The 20,140-nt window shown below is 40.1% G+C and overlaps 2 protein-coding genes across 2 annotated transcripts; both read left to right on the top strand.

The window, feature by feature from the left end:
• The first annotated feature begins 3,895 nt into the window (after positions 1 to 3,895).
• Positions 3,896 to 9,877, top strand: LOC149288517 (cytochrome P450 4B1-like). Its single transcript, XM_089491676.1, has 12 exons — positions 3,896 to 4,087; positions 4,464 to 4,608; positions 5,267 to 5,311; positions 5,412 to 5,539; positions 6,730 to 6,854; positions 6,941 to 7,092; positions 7,268 to 7,374; positions 7,483 to 7,673; positions 7,807 to 7,940; positions 8,509 to 8,573; positions 8,906 to 8,988; positions 9,706 to 9,877. The coding sequence occupies exons 1-12, from the start codon at positions 3,896 to 3,898 to the stop codon at positions 9,875 to 9,877; spliced, it is 1,539 nt and encodes a 512-aa protein (XP_089347802.1).
• A 2,187-nt stretch (positions 9,878 to 12,064) lies between these two features.
• LOC149288516 (cytochrome P450 4B1-like) lies at positions 12,065 to 19,500 on the top strand. The gene is made up of 12 exons (XM_089491600.1): positions 12,065 to 12,268; positions 13,691 to 13,835; positions 14,553 to 14,597; positions 14,999 to 15,126; positions 15,617 to 15,741; positions 16,684 to 16,835; positions 17,195 to 17,301; positions 17,405 to 17,595; positions 18,143 to 18,276; positions 18,976 to 19,040; positions 19,123 to 19,205; positions 19,332 to 19,500. The coding sequence occupies exons 1-12, from the start codon at positions 12,065 to 12,067 to the stop codon at positions 19,498 to 19,500; spliced, it is 1,548 nt and encodes a 515-aa protein (XP_089347726.1).
• The last annotated feature ends 640 nt before the right edge of the window (positions 19,501 to 20,140 follow it).

Here is a 20,140-nt window from a genome sequence, read left to right as displayed (position 1 = left end):
TAGGGTGGCCGCAAAACCAGAGGCATCCTCTCTGATCAACCCAAGCTGCCCACTTTAATTATGGGGCGCTGTGCCAAGTGATACCATGGGGTGTTGGTATATGCCATCATATTGTGGCACTCAGCAGTGGGGAGGGCAGCCATGGAGTGGGAGTCCGGGGGTGCTGCCTAGGTCAGGACTAGGGTCCTACACCACATGACCCTTAAAATTAAACACGCATACAGTCACTAAATTGCACAACACATACAGCGTCTCTTAGTAACAATAGGATATATCTGTGTCACGCTTTGCTAGCAAACAAGGCTGGCCGACCCTGGAGAGAGGTCCAGCGCTTGCCCCCGATACTTGTATCACACTGGGGGGCACATAAAGTGGTAGGGGCTAAAACAGTGCCAGAATTTCAACATGCCCGGGATAGTCAGATGGCTCCTAAATTTAAGATGAGGCCAATGACTGATTAATGGTCTTTACAGCAGGAAAATGGTTCTTATCTGCCATCAAATTCTATTTCCTTTAACTTCATTGTAAGTGAACATGACATCATAGATAACCACGGGAAATTTCTGATGATTGCACCACCAGTCCTGTAGCATGACTTTGCATGAACAGAAATCATGCCTGGTTATAATGTAACCTGTGTTAAAGGCAACACCTTATAATTAGCCTATGCTTAACGACAGCTCCCATTCATCCACCCACAACACTTTTAGACGTGTTTCCTGCACTCTCATTCAATATTAATATTAGGAATATAATGTACTCTTTCACTTCCCAAAGGACCCAGTAATAAAATGGCAAAATAACCCACACATTTTGGCAGACAGCAAGCCCATTTGCAGAAATGGAATATATGCAATACTCATGCATAGAGCTCAAAAAGGATCCAGTCATGGTGTCAAAGGTGCTTAAAGTTCTTTTTACTGTAAATGGCTCTGATGGCTAAATGTAAATCTGCAAGTAAAAACACACAAGAAAAAAAATGTAAAAGCATCAAAGGCATCAAAATGTAAAAGCATAGCAGCCCAAAGGGCAATAGCCCCCCCTGATCTTCTTGCCAGCTCTTCTTCAGCCCGAGAGGGGGGGGGGGGTAGAAGGCACAAGACATTTATAAACACCCAGCGCATGAACAGGGAGGCAAAAACACCATGTATCAGCCATTTAATGCCAACATGTGGATTGCATCGTAAAACAAAAGCCATTTCAACCTTCCTCGTTCCAAAATGATATGCCACGGAATTACGAGTTGATTTATTTAAGATTGTAAGCTTGCGAGCAGAGCTCTGTCCACCTAATTTATCGGTTTGTCGCAGTCTGTCAATTCTCACCTTGAATATATGTATTGTATTAGCTAGCGCTGCGTAAATTGTTACCGCTATATAAATAAAAGATAATAATAATAATAATAATAACAATAATAATAATAACAATAATTATAATAACAATAATAATAATAATTTCCGACTACACAACATTCACAGTCCCTTCCATAGGCATACCTGGGAACGTCTGAGCTCCGGCTACCTTGCGGAGCGCGGCCAGGATTACTGATATCAGTGGACAGCCCCATGGCATCGATGGGCCGCTGAAACACCCCATTTAAAGGTGAAATGGGCAGGGATTAGGGCCTGTCCAGACCCCACTCCTGCGACCCAGAGAAGGGGTGCTTCACACCTCCCCCGGCTTAGCCCCCCTGAATGCTGTGATCAAACTCTGAACTAGTGATGCCGGTAGTAAGCAATGTATTGTTAGGTTGATATATACCGGGATATTTATATATATATATATATATATAGATATATATAATAAGAATATAATATATACAATTATATATAAATACACACACACTGTATAGAATCTCAAGAGGTTACATCTGTTAATACCGTCTGCATATCCAACATACTTTCCATACGTGAAGCTCTGTATGAAGGCGATGCCATAATAATATCCTGGGGTAAGTTCTGTGCAATCTAGTAAGTGACTCAGCTGAAAGTTAAGACCGCACTCATTTATTTACAGCCCAGTAGGCTGAAGGTGGTGGTGAAAGTCCACACCCAGGGTGCTCTGTACAAAGGTAACCTGTCAAAGTGGGAGTAAAGAATGACAGATATGAACTGCTTTAACCCAGGTGAGTTACTGCGAGTTTCATCACCAAATCACGAGACGATGACATAACTGATCGTCAGTTTGTAAATGTAAGGGAGGCGTACTTTCTGCTACAAGGGGGAAGAGATTACTTTAAAGTATGACTCACTTTCCTGTATTTAATGTGACAAACCCTGCTAGCCGAGAGCCATAAATGTCACTTTTAGGGATCCTAAGCATGGTCTTCTAGGGGAATAAGACCCAGGAACACTAATTTGCAGCAAACTGAATTGTTTGCAAGCACTGGACGCAGCCAGCAGCCTACATAGAAAATAGTTAGGGGGTGAGACGAGAGACAGATGCAATTGGAGGGGATTCTGCATCCTTCCATGCATTTACAAAGAGGACACCATGAAAATGTATCGTATGCATTAAACTGTTGCCTTTCTGTCATCTCGAACCAGTCTGCCCATTCATCGCTGACCTCTGACATCAACATACCTGGGAACCTTTGGCCTCCGGCTACCCGGAGCCTTCTCACGCGGCCAGGACTGCCCACTGACGTCGGTGCTCAGCCCACCTCAGCCCAGTAGGGGGTCACTATTATAGTCTGTGGGGAGGAAATCCTACTAAAAAATAATAAAAGAAATAACTGTAAAATCTTAATGCTGTAAAAGCCTTTGATGATTCATATCGGGTTATATGAAGGAACGCTTGACCTGCCAGGTCAATTTTTACTAGCAATTCAAGCCTTGGATACGAAACCTAATGCTGGATATGTTATGCTGGCTTTATGCCTGAGGTTTGGCGGGGTTTAATTGAGAGTAAAGCACATTTTTAATCATTATTATAATTATTATCCTGTGATGGAGAAAGTTCTCCATCCTCTTTCCTCAGGCTCCAAAAAAAAGGTCTACCTAGTACCTATCAGGAAAAAAAATGCTACTGCGATGTGGATTTTAATACCAGATATTCAGAATTTTGTGTTTTTGACTATTACCGTGAAAATGTATGAATAAAAATCTTTCTCCATTTCATGTCTGTTGCAGCGCGTTTCCTCTCTTATCCTCCTGCAACATACTGTGAAAACTTGCAATTTAACATGTACGTTTAATCTTTATGTCCTGATTTTTGTACCAACCAGAAAACAAGTTAAAGTTAACATTTTGGCAAATTGGAAAAAAGATACCATGTACAAGGAATCAGAATATTATTTCATAATATTGTTTTATAATTATCAGCTAAGGCATCACCTTCCATAGGCAGGTGATTTGGGTCACAGAAAAGGCAATTATCGACCTGGAACTGGTTCAGATATGGACAAGAAAACGAGCTAAAACAACTATTTAAGCTATGGAGCCATACTTTTTTACTCTGTGAAGAATGAGGATATGATTAAAATATACGTATATGCAAAATAAATGTTGAATCCATGGATAGTTACGACCTCAAGGCCATGGATGGTGCAACCGAAGCTAGTAGAATAGTCTTCACTACACAAAAGCTTGAGTTCTTTTTTTATGAAGAACTGAGTGATGAGTTAAACCCTTTTGTTGGGTAACAAGAAGGTTCCCAATATGCTCGTACACAAAGGGTTAAAGGAGTAGAAGTTTTATGAATATTAAGCCTTGGATCTGGTTTCTTTCTTCTCGTTCCATCCGCTGCAGGTATGGCCTCCACCCACATGCATTGAACCATGATCCCTGCCTCTCTCGCTGATAGGTTCTCGCTCCTGATATAAGAGCCTCATGCTTCGTTCTACAACTTAAACAAGCTCAGGCTCCAGCTTGCGTCATCAACGACTATCGTTAACATGGCATTCCATGCGCTGCTCGATCCAGGAACTCTCACTATAACTCAGCTCTGTCAATGGGCCGGTTGGCTCGTCTTCTTGCTGCTGCTTTACAAAGTTTCCAAGCTTTACCTAAAGCACAGGGACTTAGTCTCAGCCTTCAGCCCTTTCCCGGGACCTAAGACCCACTGGCTCTATGGAAATGCCCATGAGGTAAGCTAAAAAAAAACAAACAACTTTTACTATTACCTTGATATGATGAGTAAATCAGGGCTTACATCATACCTGCGCCATAAAAACGTTTCAATGGAATTAGCATTTTTTTTTTGCATACTATCGATGCGAGGGTTGAGGTCTTCGTTATTTCGTCACATTCTGGATAGCGTTGATACAAAATAACGTAGACGCCGTCGCATTTGTGATAATCCTGCTGGCACTCGATCCAACTGGAGAATGTGGTGCTCCCTGATGATGTCATTAAGTGACGGAGCCAAATTTTTTTTAATTCAATCTATATTTTTGCTTGGAATTCTGCCTGCATATTGCAAACAGATTAACAAGAGTGTCGTTATTTATTTATTATCCCCAGTTCACCCAGGATGGAAAAGATATGGACGTTATGCTTGGTTATGCCGGAAAATATCCTTACGGTTACACGTTGTGGTTGGGACATTTTTTTCCTATTCTCACAATCTGCCATCCTGATTATGCAAAAGCCATTCTTTCCAGACAAGGTAAGACATGACAATATTTATTAATTAACACACATATGTGCACAGGAGATCCGCTAGCCAACCACGTAAATATTAATTAATCGTATTATTATTATTATTATTATTATTATTATTAATCAGCAGACATTCATTGATCAAAATATAGATTGACAAACAACTAAGCACCACAAAATTTGGTTTAAATGTTAAACTACTATTTTTTGTGTAAAAATGTGTACTTACAAAGCAATTACTTAATGGGGAGGAAAAATAGTCTAAATAGTGTAAACAAGAAGTCAAGATTGCCGCTCCCATGGTATAACCTATGACATATATGTTGCTTATCTTAATCTCTACGCACCATTACAGAGCGTAACAAGCAATGGCCGTATAAAAAGAAAACCGCATTGAACTGTGGGAGCAGCCGCTTAAACTTTTTTTAACTAAAAACTTAATTTTTAGTGTATGAAATATGAACCATAAAAATGTTGGACATGGGAAAGCAATAGATCTGCTTTAAAAATTATTGCATAAAAAAAACGACCTAATCAATTACTATGACTTGTAATATGTATGTAAAAAGAAGATTTTGCCATTTACCTAAAAACATTTTTGTAAAAAAACTTTTTTTTTACATAATTGCAATTTTTACAATTATTTTATCTCTTTGTTTTTACAGATCCTAAGAGTATGTTGGGCTATGGCTTTGCTATTCCCTGGATAGGTACGCCATATATATTGGACTGATAAGGATGCTTCCTAATTACAGATTGTAATTAGTCTATGCGTTGATGTATTTACAGTATCGGCTCTGTGTGTTATAGGAAAAGGGCTGTTGGTCCTGTCGGGACCTAAGTGGTTCCAGCACCGGCGGCTGCTGACCCCTGCGTTTCACTACGATGTGCTGAAGCCGTACGTCAGGCTGACATCAGATTGTACCAATGTCATGCTGGTAAAAATTACCTGAAAGAAAATATTATAGTAATTGTTGAATTTGTCACCTTCTGGATCAGGGGCAAGTAAAGCCTCATCGGCCCTATGCCTCGTTACACACTAGCACATATACTTACACACATACCCTCACAATAACACACACAGACGTACATACTCACGCTAACGCACACTTACACATACACACTCATGCTAACACACATATACACACTCATGATAACACACAGAGCAGGCCTTAAGTGTTCTTGCGCCCTGTGCGGACTACTCCTCTGGCGCCCCCATCCCCCCAAAAAATAAAGGAAAACAATCTCCTCCCCTCTGCCCCTTCTCACTATCTACCACCTCTGCCCCTTCTCACTGCCTTCCCCCTCTGCCCCTTCTCACTGCCTAAAAAAACTTTATTTAACATGGAGGATGTTAAATAAAGTAAAAAAAACCCAAAAACCCTGATGTTTTAATTTAAGTCCCGGGCAGGCGCCCCTGTTGCCATGGCGCCCTGTGCGTCCCAGGTCGCACACCCCTAAGGCCGGCCCTGATAACACAAACTGCCTCTAACACACACTTCCACACTCATGCTAACACATACTCCTTCTAGCACACACAAACACATCCATCCAACACGCACATGCTTACACACACTTACACTCTCACACAGTTACTCATACATACATACATACATGCATGCATGCACACACACCCTTGCCTGATCTGTGGCCTTCATGAAAAAATATAAAAACAATATAAGTAAATAAACCAAAAATAGTTAGATTTGTTGATGAAGATCTTTTTTGTGGCTCATCTTACTATTACTCAATATTACTTAAAAAAAAAGCTGGTTTAAAAAAAACACTTTCACATTTCAGAGTCTTATGCAGTGGTGTATTCTGGTCTAGGACAATTAGGCCCAGGTGGCAGCAAACCACAAATCAGGAAGCCTATCACCCGCTTTGGCAATCAGAATTCCTGTTGCATAAATTCCCCTACCGGTGGGCTAACAGCGAGGAGGGCAGCGTGAAGGTGGCAGCCGGTGGCGATGCCCTGGGTTAGGCCTAGGGCAATGCTGAAGATAGATACGCTACTGGCCTTGCATGTTCCAAATGAACCCCCTCCTGGCGTAGACCGATGACGTATCGTTCATCGTCCAACTTTTCATCCTTTGAACTTCTCATTTTCTTGCGTGGTCTCTTACAGGGAAAATGGGAGAGATTGGTCTCAGATCAGAAGCCAGTAGAGCTTTTCCACCATGTCAGCCTGATGACTCTGGACACCATCATGAAATGTGCCTTCAGTTATCAGAGCAACTGCCAGACTGATAGGTCAGTATTCGACAGCTGACAGTGCCAACGAGCGCCATATTGCAACGGGCATTAATCCATTATTATTCCTCTTCTTTTTTGTGCAGTGAGAATGATTACATCAAATCTGTGTATGAACTCTCCTATTTGTTGGAAAGAAGACTTCGTATTTTTCCATACCATAATGACCTAATATACTACTTCAGCTCCCACGGACAGCGATTTCGAAAAGCCCTGAAAGTTGCCCATGAACACACAGGTCATTCATCCGTACATTTCATTAACAAACATATTCTCTCAGTATGATGCAGGTTGAATTTAGGATTTAATTGTGAAGATCTGATTTCTGTTTAGAAGCCCATTCCTTTTATAAGAAAAAAATCATAAAACTGGGTATTAGTCTAGTTTGTAGAATTTCTTTTTGTTCCTAACAGAAAGAGTAATTAAACAGAGGAAAGAATCTCTCAAACAGGACAATGAGCTGGATAAGATCAGCAAGAAGAGGCATTTGGATTTCCTCGATATTCTTTTCTTTGCCAAGGTATGGCCTCCGAACGTAGACTAGTTTTTCCTCTGTGTAGGCGCGGTATGATTATTAACATTCATTGTTAGTCGGCTTGGAAACAGTTTTAAATTTTCACCTGAACAGGATGAACATGGCCAGGGTCTGTCGGATGAGGACCTGCGAGCAGAAGTGGACACCTTCATGTTTGAGGGACACGATACTACGGCCAGCGGGATCTCCTGGATCCTTTACTGTTTGGCCAAACACCCCGAGCACCAAGAGAAATGTCGAGAGGAGATCATGGAGCTCCTGGGGGACAGAGACTTTGTAGAGTGGTAAGTTTAACATCTCCACAATTTTGGTCGCGATTGGGTTGTATGGTGCATCATATTTGTGATCACATCTATGGAACTAGCTTAAAATATCAGTTTCTTACGTTTCTAATGACTCTATTGATTGTTTTTCCAGGGAAGACCTGGGGAAGATGCCGTACACCACTTTGTGCATAAAGGAGAGCTTGCGGCTCTTCCCTCCGGTACCAGAAGTGGGCCGCGAACTGGATAAGCCAATCACATTCTGCGATGGGCGCAGTTTACCAAAAGGTCAGCATTTAGCTGTGTATTGACATTAGTTAATAGTTCAGAAGTGTATTTAAGTCAGTTAATGTATAAAAGGAAATCAGAGGCTCAATAGATACCTACATAAAACTAGATTCCCACACCGATGGGAGGACTGCTTCTAAATAAAAATGAGATGAAGGCTGAAAATAATATTTCCATGAGATTTATTGTTTACCATATAATAGATAAACATGGCATTAGCATGTCGTTCTTCACATAAAAATTTAGAGATACGGAAACAAAAAGTGAATTTACAATCTAGACTATTTAGAGAGATCTTTGGGTTTTTTCAGCTTCTACTGGAGTAATTCCAACAGTCGTGCGTAAAAACAGATGAAAACTAGTTTCTGGAATATAGCGGGCATCTAGGCATTAGAGACTCTAGAAACACATTTATTTTCCATGGGAGGCAAAAAATAACAATGTTCCCTAGTTTAATTTTGCGAGTACCCACAAAGCATCGCCACGTTATGCCAAATCCATTGGTAGTAGGGGATATCTACATGACGTCAAAGAATGATATCCTCACCCATTCCTTTATCTCTGACAGGCACTGTTGTGGTGTTGAATTTTTATGCCTTGGGCAGAAATCCCAGCATATGGCAAGACCCCGAGGTAATTAGACGGATGCTTTTTCACACATTGTGTTCCCGATGCATTTCTATTAAATCAAATTCAGGTGTATATATAATGCTGGTCAGATGATTTTTTGAAGATAGGGAATGCATCATGCAGGGCTCAACTTCCAGCTATCCACCCCTCATGCTTACATGACCTTGGGGTTGATCATAACATTTCACACCTTACTTAATCTCGTTTATGAATGCTTCCAGGTTTACCATTTTTATACAACCCAATAGACAGCATGGAGGCAAAGATACTTGGTATTCTTGTACTGTATTCTTTCGACACATGTGGAACATCAGGACCACCTTCTGTTTTTTCAGGTTTTTGACCCCATGAGATTTTCGTCTGAAAATACATCTGGCAGACACCCCTTTGCCTTCCTGCCCTTTTCGGCTGGGCCAAGGTAAGTCAATTAGAAGCATGTATTGTACAACTCTAGAACGATGGGGTTTCTACTTCTTCTCTGCAGCTATTTTACTTTATGTCAGAATAAGAGCGTGGTTAAAAACTGGCCAGAGTAATCCAGTCCATGCGATAAAAGACCCTGTGAGCGACTTGATCACCTGTGACGTCAGTTACTGCAGAACGTAGGCGCTTAACTGAGCCTCGGCTAAAGCGAAATGGCAATACATTGTTATTGAACCGGCACCGTATGAGCGTATGAATTATACAATTACTTTTATGATCTGTTCATTCATGTTACAATATATGGTGGGTGTAGGTAGATATTAATGTTTACAGGTTTCTCGAACAGGCTGGTAGAATTTTTTCTTTCTAAAATACAGATGACAAGACAAAGCTGAGAATGGTAGATGTTGAAGTGCACCAATAGTAACCCAAGAAACATAGAATCTGATGGCAGAACAGACCCATTTGGCCCATTAAGTCTGTCCATTTTTCCTTGGGCTTGTCTTAGATTCAGGATAGCTACATGCCTACCCCATGCATGTTTAAATTCCCTCACTGTATTAGCCTCTACCACTTCTGCTGGGAGTCTGTTTCACTTATCTACCACTCTCACCACTAGTGACCACTTTGTCCGTTTATACATTTCATACGTGGCTGACCATTACTTGTCATGTAATGTTTCCCAGATAAAGCCTGTTATGTTTTCGCGCAGGAACTGCATCGGACAGAACTTTGCCATGAATGAGATGAAAGTGGCAGTGTCCCTGATCTTAAAGAGATTCAAGCTCTTACCTGATCCTGAAAAGGAGCCACTCAAAGTCCGACAGGTGGTCTTACGTTCCCTTAATGGAATTCATGTCTACCTGAAGAAAGCAGAAGCTTAAGAAGAGGAAGACTGTGGGGGATAAATATATGTTTTTATGAGATCCCTTGGATACAGATCTGAAATTTTTTACATTTTGTTTATTTTTTTAGTATAAATTTTTTTTATGAAGTAATGAAAATGGCAAATTATTTTCTTATTTAATAACAAACAACCACTGGTGTATCTCCGTTGATCTACTTGTAACAATTTGTATTATGCTGTGCTCTGTACTTGTAATTCCAATAGCCACTAGGGTGTGAAGCAAAAAGGGCCACAAATGCACAGATAGACTGCACCCTCCCTGTGCTGCTTTTATAGGGTATTCTGTGTCATCCTTTCTGGCGAAGATTCAAAGTATATGTCTGCTATACAAATTGTAATTTCCACTCAAGATGAATTATATGATGTGGTTTCACAATGAAAATGTAAAAAAAAAAATGTTTTTAAAAAAATACAAATGATAAAAATTTTAAACAAATCTGTCAATAAACGTGTATTATCCATAAAAAAAAGGTTTCCCCCCAAATGCTTAATGTCCATGTTTCGCTATATTTTAAGCTCCTCTAGGAAAATGTCCATTTTACAAATGGCAATAAAATTAATTTATTTAGTTGGTACTATTATCAATATTATGATGACTATTAGCTGATTTTGGAGAGAAAACATACTGCAAATGAATGTATTATTTGTTGTCTTACATATTTCCAAATAGTGTTTTTCTGCAGGTTTTTTGCATAAGCTATTAGCTTGAGCTATAATAATAGGCATCTGTAAGAGAGACCGGTATCTGCTATCAACGTATCATTAAAATATATCACAAGCCGTCCACATATACAGATAGATGCATACGCTAATAGAGCTAACAGAATAGAATTAAAACCAACAGCTTCGGACGTAAGTTTTTTTTCATAGACCTCGCCAGCGATCTATGGTTGGCATTCCTCTACGCACAAGAGAGCAAGGAGGTCCGCGGCCGGACTCGCCTTTACGCTTGTCGTGAGCCTCGAGTGATCTCCGAAGGGCGAAATTCACTCACTAAGAATGGAAGCTGCTTAATAGCCGGTCCTTTAGTGCATGTCCGCTCAGGACCAGCTCAGATTTTAGCTCTCTTGTGTCATTACAAAGGAAAACTTTCCATGAACGTATCAGTCTGACCCCGCCACGCGGGCCGCCCGGAAACAAAACGTGAGACAAATGTCCTCTGCATGAGGATCCCCAGACGGACGTTTCGGGCTTCATAGGTCCATCAGTACCTGCTGGTATCCCACTTGACAGAAGAGAGGAAGGAGGACCCCGCGACCCCAAAAATTCAGGTGTTTTTGCCGAGAGCTCATCCGGGAGATCCCAGGTCTACTGATGAGGATAATGACGGCTGAGATATAAGTCTGGGGTTGTTGGTTTCCTCATACAGAGAATTTTTGTCTGGCATTTTCTTTTATAGCAGCAGTGAGTTAAACTTGGTGTGCCTTCTGAGCAGAGAAAAATATTATTTTCTTTAAAATTGTTTGCTCAGTCACTGAATACCAGACCTGCCGCTAATCACACTTACACCTGGCAAAAGGAGCAAAGTAGGCTGATGGCCAATTTACCCCTGGGCTGCTCCAGTGTTAACATTTTGGGGCCACTATCCGGAGCTTTTTTTGGGGGGGTTCTGCTTTAATTGTAATTCCAATCATTCCGCCAAGCGTTTCAGACACCGTTTTCTGCGCTCCCTTTCTGTTTGGAACAGGACTGGTTAGTACATATTGAGCCTGTTATCAGACACGGGTCTCTGGCTCCTTTATTACTGGGCCAATTGGCTGGATTTGGCTAGTAAAATTACCTAAATAATAATAATAAAAAAGAATATATAAATAACAATGTGTTTTTTTCTCTTTAATTCTGAATACCTTTATTAATTTGAATGTTTTTGTTACTTTAAATAATTCTTGAATTCCACTACATTATTACGTTCTTTTTCCCCAGCCTTATGTTGGAAAGATTGAAATGCTCCGTAGAAGACACCGCCGCTTTCACTTGAAAATTGGCATTGTTTTTTTTTATTTTTAATTATTGTCTCACAAACTGTTTAGTGTCCCATTTTTTCCACATGGTGGAGTCACGTTGACGGGACGGCTGGGAGTGGTCGTGGGTTTGCCATCAAGCACTAAACAGGTAATATAAACCCCAGTTGAATGAGTAACAGAATGACAAACGGCGCAGGACCATGGCTTCCAGTCTGTGGACGACCCTGACTGCTCCTTGGTCTTCTGTGACTCTCTATCAGGTTCTGCAATTAGTGGGTCTTATCTGCTTAGTGCTGCTGCTGCTGAAAACCATTACGCTCTATAACCGGTGGAGGACTCTGGCGTCGGCTTTTCGCAGCTTTCCTGGGCCTCCTACCCACTGGCTGTACGGACATGTCAATCAGGTGAGTACCTGAGTAGCGTTACCTCCATGCGGTGCAAAATTGGAACAATCGGCAAGAATGTTACATTGGTTTAGTTTCCTTCGTGCAAAAATCCGTAAAAAATAAAAACCAAAAAAAACAACGTAAATACCAATAGAATTATAGAGCATTAAACTCAAAAAGACAGCAAAACATTTTTTAAGGTAATTTTTTTTTTTTTTTTATTGTGAAAATAACAGAAACATTGAATCTGACAGATTCTTTTCTTTTTTTTAATTTGTTTTATATAGCACCATCATATTCCGTAGCGCTGTGCAATGCGTAGACAGGACATAAGTAGTATATAACATAACAATAAGTCTTACAGAAACAACAGGTGAGGAGGGCCTTGCTCAAAGAGCTTACAATCTATTTTAATCTTTCCTTGGTCTTGTTTTAGATTCAGGATCGCTTTATGCTTATCCCATGCATGTTTAAATTCCCTCGCCATATTACCGCTTCTGCTGGGAGGCTGTTCCGTTTATCTACTGCCCTCTCAGTAAAATCCCACTTTCTAACATTTCTCCTCTGAAATAAACTTCCCTCCTGTACTTTGTTAAATCCCTTAAATGATTTAAATGTTTCTATCATGCGTTCTGTTAATTGGAGGAAAAGACAATTCAAGCAGCATTGGTAGAATTGTGTAAATTGTTATGATTATATCGGGTGTATACCTGCGGCAATAAGACGTGCTTTTCTTGATTTTCCAGTATTGGGAGGAGTATGGATGCTGTCAAGAGCCTTTTCGTTAAGATTACAGAGGGGTTACGGTGCTTTCTTAGCCATTATTATTATTATTATTATTTATTATTATTTTTATATAGCGCCATCAAATTCTGTAGCGCTGTACAATGGGGGGACAGGACACAACAAGTAGCATGTAACATAACAATTTGACTTACAGAGACAACAGGTGAGGAGGGCCCTGCCATGGCAGTGATTCTTTCTTAATAAAATAATAAAAACACATAAAATGTCCTTAAACTTATCAGGTTTGTTGTACTCCGTAAACGGGGGGGGGGGGGGGGGTAGGGGTTTAGGGGATTCAAGACGATCCCAAAACCTATGGTTACTGTGGGGGCAGGAGATTATTCCAAACCCCTGTTTAGTTTCTTCAGACTCCTGCGCAGATAACAAAGGTCAACCTCGACACCCATAAGTAATCTCAGGATCGGAAGGTCACGTTCCTCTAAGTAAAAAGTTTTAGAAGTCTCATAAAAAAAAGAAATCAATTATTAAACTTCCTGATTGTTCTACATTAAATTTGCTGCCTACGACCTAAGCCAAAACGTGAAGATGAAAATTAAATATCATTAGTTGGGTTGTTAAAGAAACAATATATATATATATATATATATATATATATATATATATATATATATAAAAGATTCTTTGTTTTCTTAGTTTCACCGCGACGGCGAGGATCTGGACAAAGTAGCTGGTTGGATGGAAAAGTATCCGAATGCGTTTCCGTTATGGGTTGGAAAATTTTTTGGTAATCTGGTTATTACGGACCCGGAGTATGCCAAGGCTGTGTTCGGGAGATCAGGTAGGAAAGGGTTAAAAAAAAACCAACATATATCCTGCATAAGGAAATGCATTCTGAAAAGAGCAGTTAATGGATGGTCACATGACCTAGTGAGGTCTATTGCTCTATTCACTAAACGGAGCGCTGTGGCTTTATCTTAACTATTTAAGGGCTGAGCTCGCCCTGCAGAATGGATAATTCAGTGGGTGGAAGGGACCTTGAAGAAATCTTGGTATTTACCTATACATTATACAGGGCCACCTAAGGTCTTCCTGCAGCAGAAGCTCACTGGGCTGGTCAGGGATGATGGGAGGATCTCCGCAACCCACCCATGGCTTTTACTGCTCACAAAAATGTGACATTGGGGAAGGTCAGTGGGACAGAAGAAAACGGGACAGTTGGGAGGTATACTGGTGTGCATAGTACGCTGTGAGGCACTTGGACAGAAATATAAAATATTATATGTATAGTAGAAGTATTATTAAACACTCATCCACACACACCAGACAAGCCAGAAGCCTTGTTCCCCCCCCCCCCAGAAATTCCATGGTGCTGCCACAACCACAAGGGATTCTGGGTAGGCGCATGCAAATAAGGTCAACAATGAGATATATATATATATATATATATATATATATATGTGTGTATATGTTCCTCTAATACTCTCTGTGGTCTGGCGTTAACTGCTTCAATCCAGCCTCATACATTGATCAATTAATCTAACTTCTAATTTTGCAGATCCCAAAACATCAACTGGTTACAGCTTCCTGGTTCCGTGGATCGGTGCGTACTTCATATTTACTTAGAACTTACTTAGAACCAAGTATTGGAACGACACTATATGTTTTCGAGACTACACTATATGTTTTTGAGATTTCTTTTGTTTAGTATTTCTCGGTGGATTTCGAGCATGCGCGCATGCTTCTATCCCAAGCTTTAGATAGCAATGTGTACACAGCACCCCATATAGTCCATACCATTTTTAGAAAACATGGAACTGGAACCACTGGCTGCTCCCCTGCATCCTTACATCACTCGACAGAATTATACAGATATAGAGCGGGAGGTTTCATGTAAAATAAATTTTTTATACATTGTGTGTGTGTATATATATATATATGTATGTGTGTATATATGTATGTGTGTGTATAATTTAGGAATTTTTTTCCCTCTCCATTATGCAGGGAAGGGGTTACTTGTACTATCCGGGGACACCTGGTTCCATCACCGCCGGCTGCTCACGCCGGGCTTCCACTACGACGTGCTGAAGCCTTACGTTAAGCTGATCTCTGATTCTACAAAAATCATGCTGGTAAGTGACCACAACCCTTAAAAAGGATGCGTGAGCCAATCGGCAACAATCAGCAACTTTAAACAGGAGAGATAAGGAAGATCTATATTAAAGGTCCACTGCATTTGTTTATTTAGTCCAATAAACTTTAAATTGTAAGATTTTTGATCCTCTTCAGGATCACATAAGAAATGTGACGTAGATGATATATTGTGGACTAAAATTTCTGGTGCAGCCCCAATTGCACCCAGGTTCTCAGGCAAAGTACTGTCTGATGAAAGGCTGGAAAAAAGTTAAAAAAGTAAAAAAAAAAAAAAAAAAATCATTTTATTATTAAAAAATCTAGAAAAAAGTTCCTAACACTTTGTTCCCTTCAGTTACTGATGAAATATTGGGTTTTTGTTTTGTTTGCCTATCCCTTGAAATTATAAGCAAAATTAAAAAAAAAAAATAATAATAATAAAGGATCTCATACTCGTTTTGATAAATTTCATGTAACAATGTGCCGTAGGATAAGTGGAATCATCTGTGCAATGGGGAGAAGTCCGTGGAGATGTTCCACCATGTTAGTTTGATGGCACTAGACAGCATCATGAAATGTGCCTTCAGCTACAACAGCAACTGCCAGACAGACAGGTGAGTCTCGCCTTATAACGTGACATCTGAAGACGCTAACGTATGATCGTGGCTTCAATTCCCTAAAATCTGAGCTGGCCCGAGAACACTATTCTTGGCCCAGTCATTATATAATACTGAGTTTAGTTGATTACTCAAGACAAGCTACAACGGAAATAATTGGGACAAACCTCTCCAAAAAACAACCTGCTAACTAGACGGATTCTTTTTATTTTATCGTTTTTAGTTTTTGCGTTGTTTGTTTTCAGTTCAGATGAACTTTGGATGATTCCTTAAATTTGGAAACATTCAAAACTATTTTTTCAATTGGGGGGGATCTCTCCCACCTCCTTGGGTCACCTCTCAGCTACAGCAATAGCTTTGTTGGTCTTAGGAAGGGTAATGCAGGACCACCGGGAGCAGCGGTACAATGTCAATGGATAGACGCATCCACCAGCATGCTATGGGACTGAACTTCCCCAAAATCTGGACAATTTTGATGAATTGATCCCTCAGGAAGCTGATAGAGCCGCAGTAGTAGGGGACTGGGCAGGCACTGGCAGACAGATACACCCTGCCACATGGCATGGGATTGAAGGATAGTGGTGGAGCTGCAGCAGTGGGCAGCAGGGCCGGACTGGCGAGGAAGGGACGAACCTAGCAGTAATTTGTGACAATATTTTCTTTATTTATCTTGTGCTCTACAAAAAAAAAACATGATTGCGGGCAGTATAACCATATTACTGAAATACATAGTATTTTATTTTTTTTAAGTCTTCTAATTTTAAAACAAGAGCCCTAAAATAATCAATTATTAAATAATAATAAAATAAACTATTAGTAGTTGTACAGCTGCTACAACCCACCCCACCCCAGCATTTCTGCATTTAGTCGTATACTAGATATTTTCTTTATCGTGCATTGTGTTTTCAATTTGACGCGCGTTTAATTTCCGTCTTGCAGTGAGAACTCTTACATTCGGGCTGTGTACGAACTCTCATATCTGATCCATCACCGAAGCCGCGTATTTCCATATCACAACGACCTACTTTATTATCTAAGCCCCCATGGATTTCGTTTCCGGAAAGCTTGCAAGATAGCACATCAGCACACGGGTGAGCGAGGCTCAGATCTGCTAGTTACAATTAAGTCGTTGATACGCGATCATTACCATGCCTTCATTATTTGTATCAATCTTAGAATACAGAATGTTCATTATGTTTTTTTGCTATGTGTGAAAATAGTAGCAAACAGGAATGAGTAAGAGGTAGATTTTAGATGGTTTTTGTCCAGTTGAGTTGACCTTTAAGTTGACTAAACACTGGGCTTCTTGTTGAACAGACCCAAAACTATTATGTCGCAGTCTTAAAGGGGAATGGTCACCAACACACCTTCTAGCATAACTCAATTCTGTGGCTTGCGCTACCATTTGTATCTTTTTTTTTTTTTTGGAAAAATTTCATTTGCAATCTAGAAAATGTTATCGAGCAAAGGAAAAAACTTTTGGAATACAAGGAGGAGCTGGAGAAAGTCAAGCAGAAGAGACATCTAGATTTCCTGGATATTCTTCTGTGTGCCAAGGTGAGACAAGACAATGGGACGTCAATGTGACTATTGGGGAAATAGCAGATTTTTTTTATGTTGAAACAATATTTTAATAGACACCATGGATTTCTTTTTTAAGGATGGAAATGGTCAGCGTCTGTCTGATGAGGAATTGCGGGCAGAGGTGGACACTTTTATGTTTGAGGGACACGATACTACGGCCAGCGGGATCTCCTGGATCCTCTACAGCATGGCCACAAACCCCAAGCACCAGCAGAAATGTCGGGAAGAGATTAGAGAGATGTTAGGAGGTAGAGACACCATGGAATGGTGAGTAAACAAATTATAGCATTGGCAGGGGTCACACACAAACACAACATATACACTCATGCTAAGACACACTCCATCTCACACCACTTACACATACATGCTCACACACACTTACACACTTACACATTCATGCTTGTACATACAAATGCTTTTACATACACTCATGCTCACATACACTTATACATAGACAGTCATGCTCACATACGCTTATACATACACATTTATGCTCGCATACATACAAACATACATTCCTGTTGCTTGACTCTACAATATCCATGGAAACGGCAGACACATTCTCTAAAGATAAGATTTCTAGAGAGTCCAGCCCTCTCCCTACAGTCCTTGGACATAGGTGTAACTAATGAAGGGTATCTCCGTACACCAAGGACACCTGGAAGACATTTGCTGGACTTCAACCTCATTTTGCCTTGTATATTTAGAAAATATAATGGCAGAGAGGATACATATGTCACTCTATATACTCTTCATAACCCGCATTGTATTTAACAGATTGTTACTGAACATTTATTAATTGTTTTATTTCTAGGGAAGACCTGAGTAAGATGCCTTACACTACCATGTGCATCAAGGAAAGCCTCCGACTTTACCCTCCAGTGCCAATTGTATCCCGGGAACTTGCGAAGCCAATCACATTTTATGATGGACGGTCATTACCTGCAGGTGGGTCCACAAGCTGGGCGACATTATTAATTGTGTAATTAAACAGGTTCTTATAGGGCATTCAACTTGTTACTGGAGTAATTTACAGTTTTATTGTGACCTCTGTACTGACCTTAGATATATAATACACAATTTATTACATGTGCAGTTGTTCTGAGTTGAAAATGTTGTATTGGGAATAAAAGGTTTATGTCTGCTGTCAAACTTTATGGTTAGATGAGGGCAGTTAATTATTTATAGGTAGCTCAGGGGCTGGTTATACTTCCAGTTAGGGTGAAGGTTTGGGAGATGATGGGTCAGTTCACTTCAGACTGAAGCTGTTAAAAGATAACAAGACTGTAAATAAACAGAGGAAAAGAGTTTGACATAAAAAAACTCCTTGTTTTTTCTGGCAAACGGTTTAAGGGTCACATGAACAAAACGTATTAATGAAAACTAGCTGGATGATGGGTTGACCTGGGATGTTTTAATTTTTACATCGACAAACACTTTTTTTGGGTGATTCCGAATGGGATTAAAACATGACTTGAAAACCATTCTTTCAGTTATAAGTGGCCATGGCTTAATGTTTATATATGGTTGTATTTCAGTTTTAATATCAAGGGGACCTGGACACAATTTTATAGTTAGTGGCTTGATGTTATGAAATTAATGTGTATACACCGTTTACCAAAATGGCTTTTCTCTGTTCTTTTTCAGGCACTGTTGTTAGTTTACATATGTACTGTATTCACCGGAACCCTAACATATGGAAGGATCCCGAGGTATTCTATACATTAATTTCTATTCACTTATAGAGATGTTAATTATATGTATGGCCCAGTGTAAAACGTTCACTTTTTACAGGTATTTGACCCACTCCGATTCTCCCCAGAAAGTTCTTCCAACAGGCATTCATATGCCTTTGTGCCATTTGCAGCAGGACCAAGGTAATGTGTAACCTTATGATGAGGACTGGGACTAGTTCTGCTTATATATATATATATCTATATTATATTATATAATTATTTTTTTTTTATATAAAAATGTGACACTATTTTTACCAATTCTCTTAGAAACTGCATTGGGCAGAACTTTGCGATGAATGAAATGAAGGTGGCTGTAGCTCTGACGCTGAACCGGTTTGAGTTGTCACCGGACCTCTCTCAGCCGCCTAAGAAAATTCCGCAGCTTATCTTGCGTTCCAAAAATGGTGTCCATTTGTTCCTGAAGAAAACTAGTTAAAATGATGGCCCAACCGCTAACTTTAGCAAAGTATTGTAGTTTCACACCTGATATACCTCTTTTTTATTTTTATGAAATTCTACTGTAATTACTATCCATAAATAATTGTAGACTGTAAGCTCCTGCAAGCAGCGTATAATTATTTCCTTTTGAAACATTCCAGTATTACAACTGGTTATTAAAGAGAAATGTAATATCGCAGACATCCTCGCCAAACACCGCTTAATATGCAGTCATAAAAGTGTTAGTTGATCAATAAATTAACAAAACACGTACCTTATGGAGAAGCTGCTACTCTTAAGATGCAGCAGAATGCCTTTTCCGTGGTCCAACGTGTCACGCCTTGAAGCACCTGGTCAGTGGTATGAATGAGCCACGTTCCCCCGAGTGAGCGAAGGAGCTTACTGGCAGTAAGTACTCATTTGATTTAGTAGGGGGGTACGCGATGGAGGGGGAAGATATCTGACTATATTCTCCCTGGCGCTTCCACATATTCCATTCCTTTACATATTCCCCTTGCAAATAGCGGTTTATAGTATAGCCTACAAATTCAGAACCTTAGGGTGCGTGTGGACAATGGGCAGAGGCATTTCCCTCGCCCGGCGAGGTTTTTCCTGGTTCTGGGAGCCTCCGGACTCCC

This window comes from Sceloporus occidentalis, unplaced genomic scaffold (genome assembly GCF_023333645.1).
Source record: "Sceloporus occidentalis isolate IW3139 unplaced genomic scaffold, rSceOcc1.0.p SCAF_51, whole genome shotgun sequence".
Classification (NCBI taxonomy): Eukaryota; Metazoa; Chordata; class Lepidosauria; order Squamata; family Phrynosomatidae; genus Sceloporus; species Sceloporus occidentalis.
The sequence above is the reverse complement of the archived record's forward strand: the minus strand, read 5'-3'. Positions and strand labels throughout refer to the sequence as shown.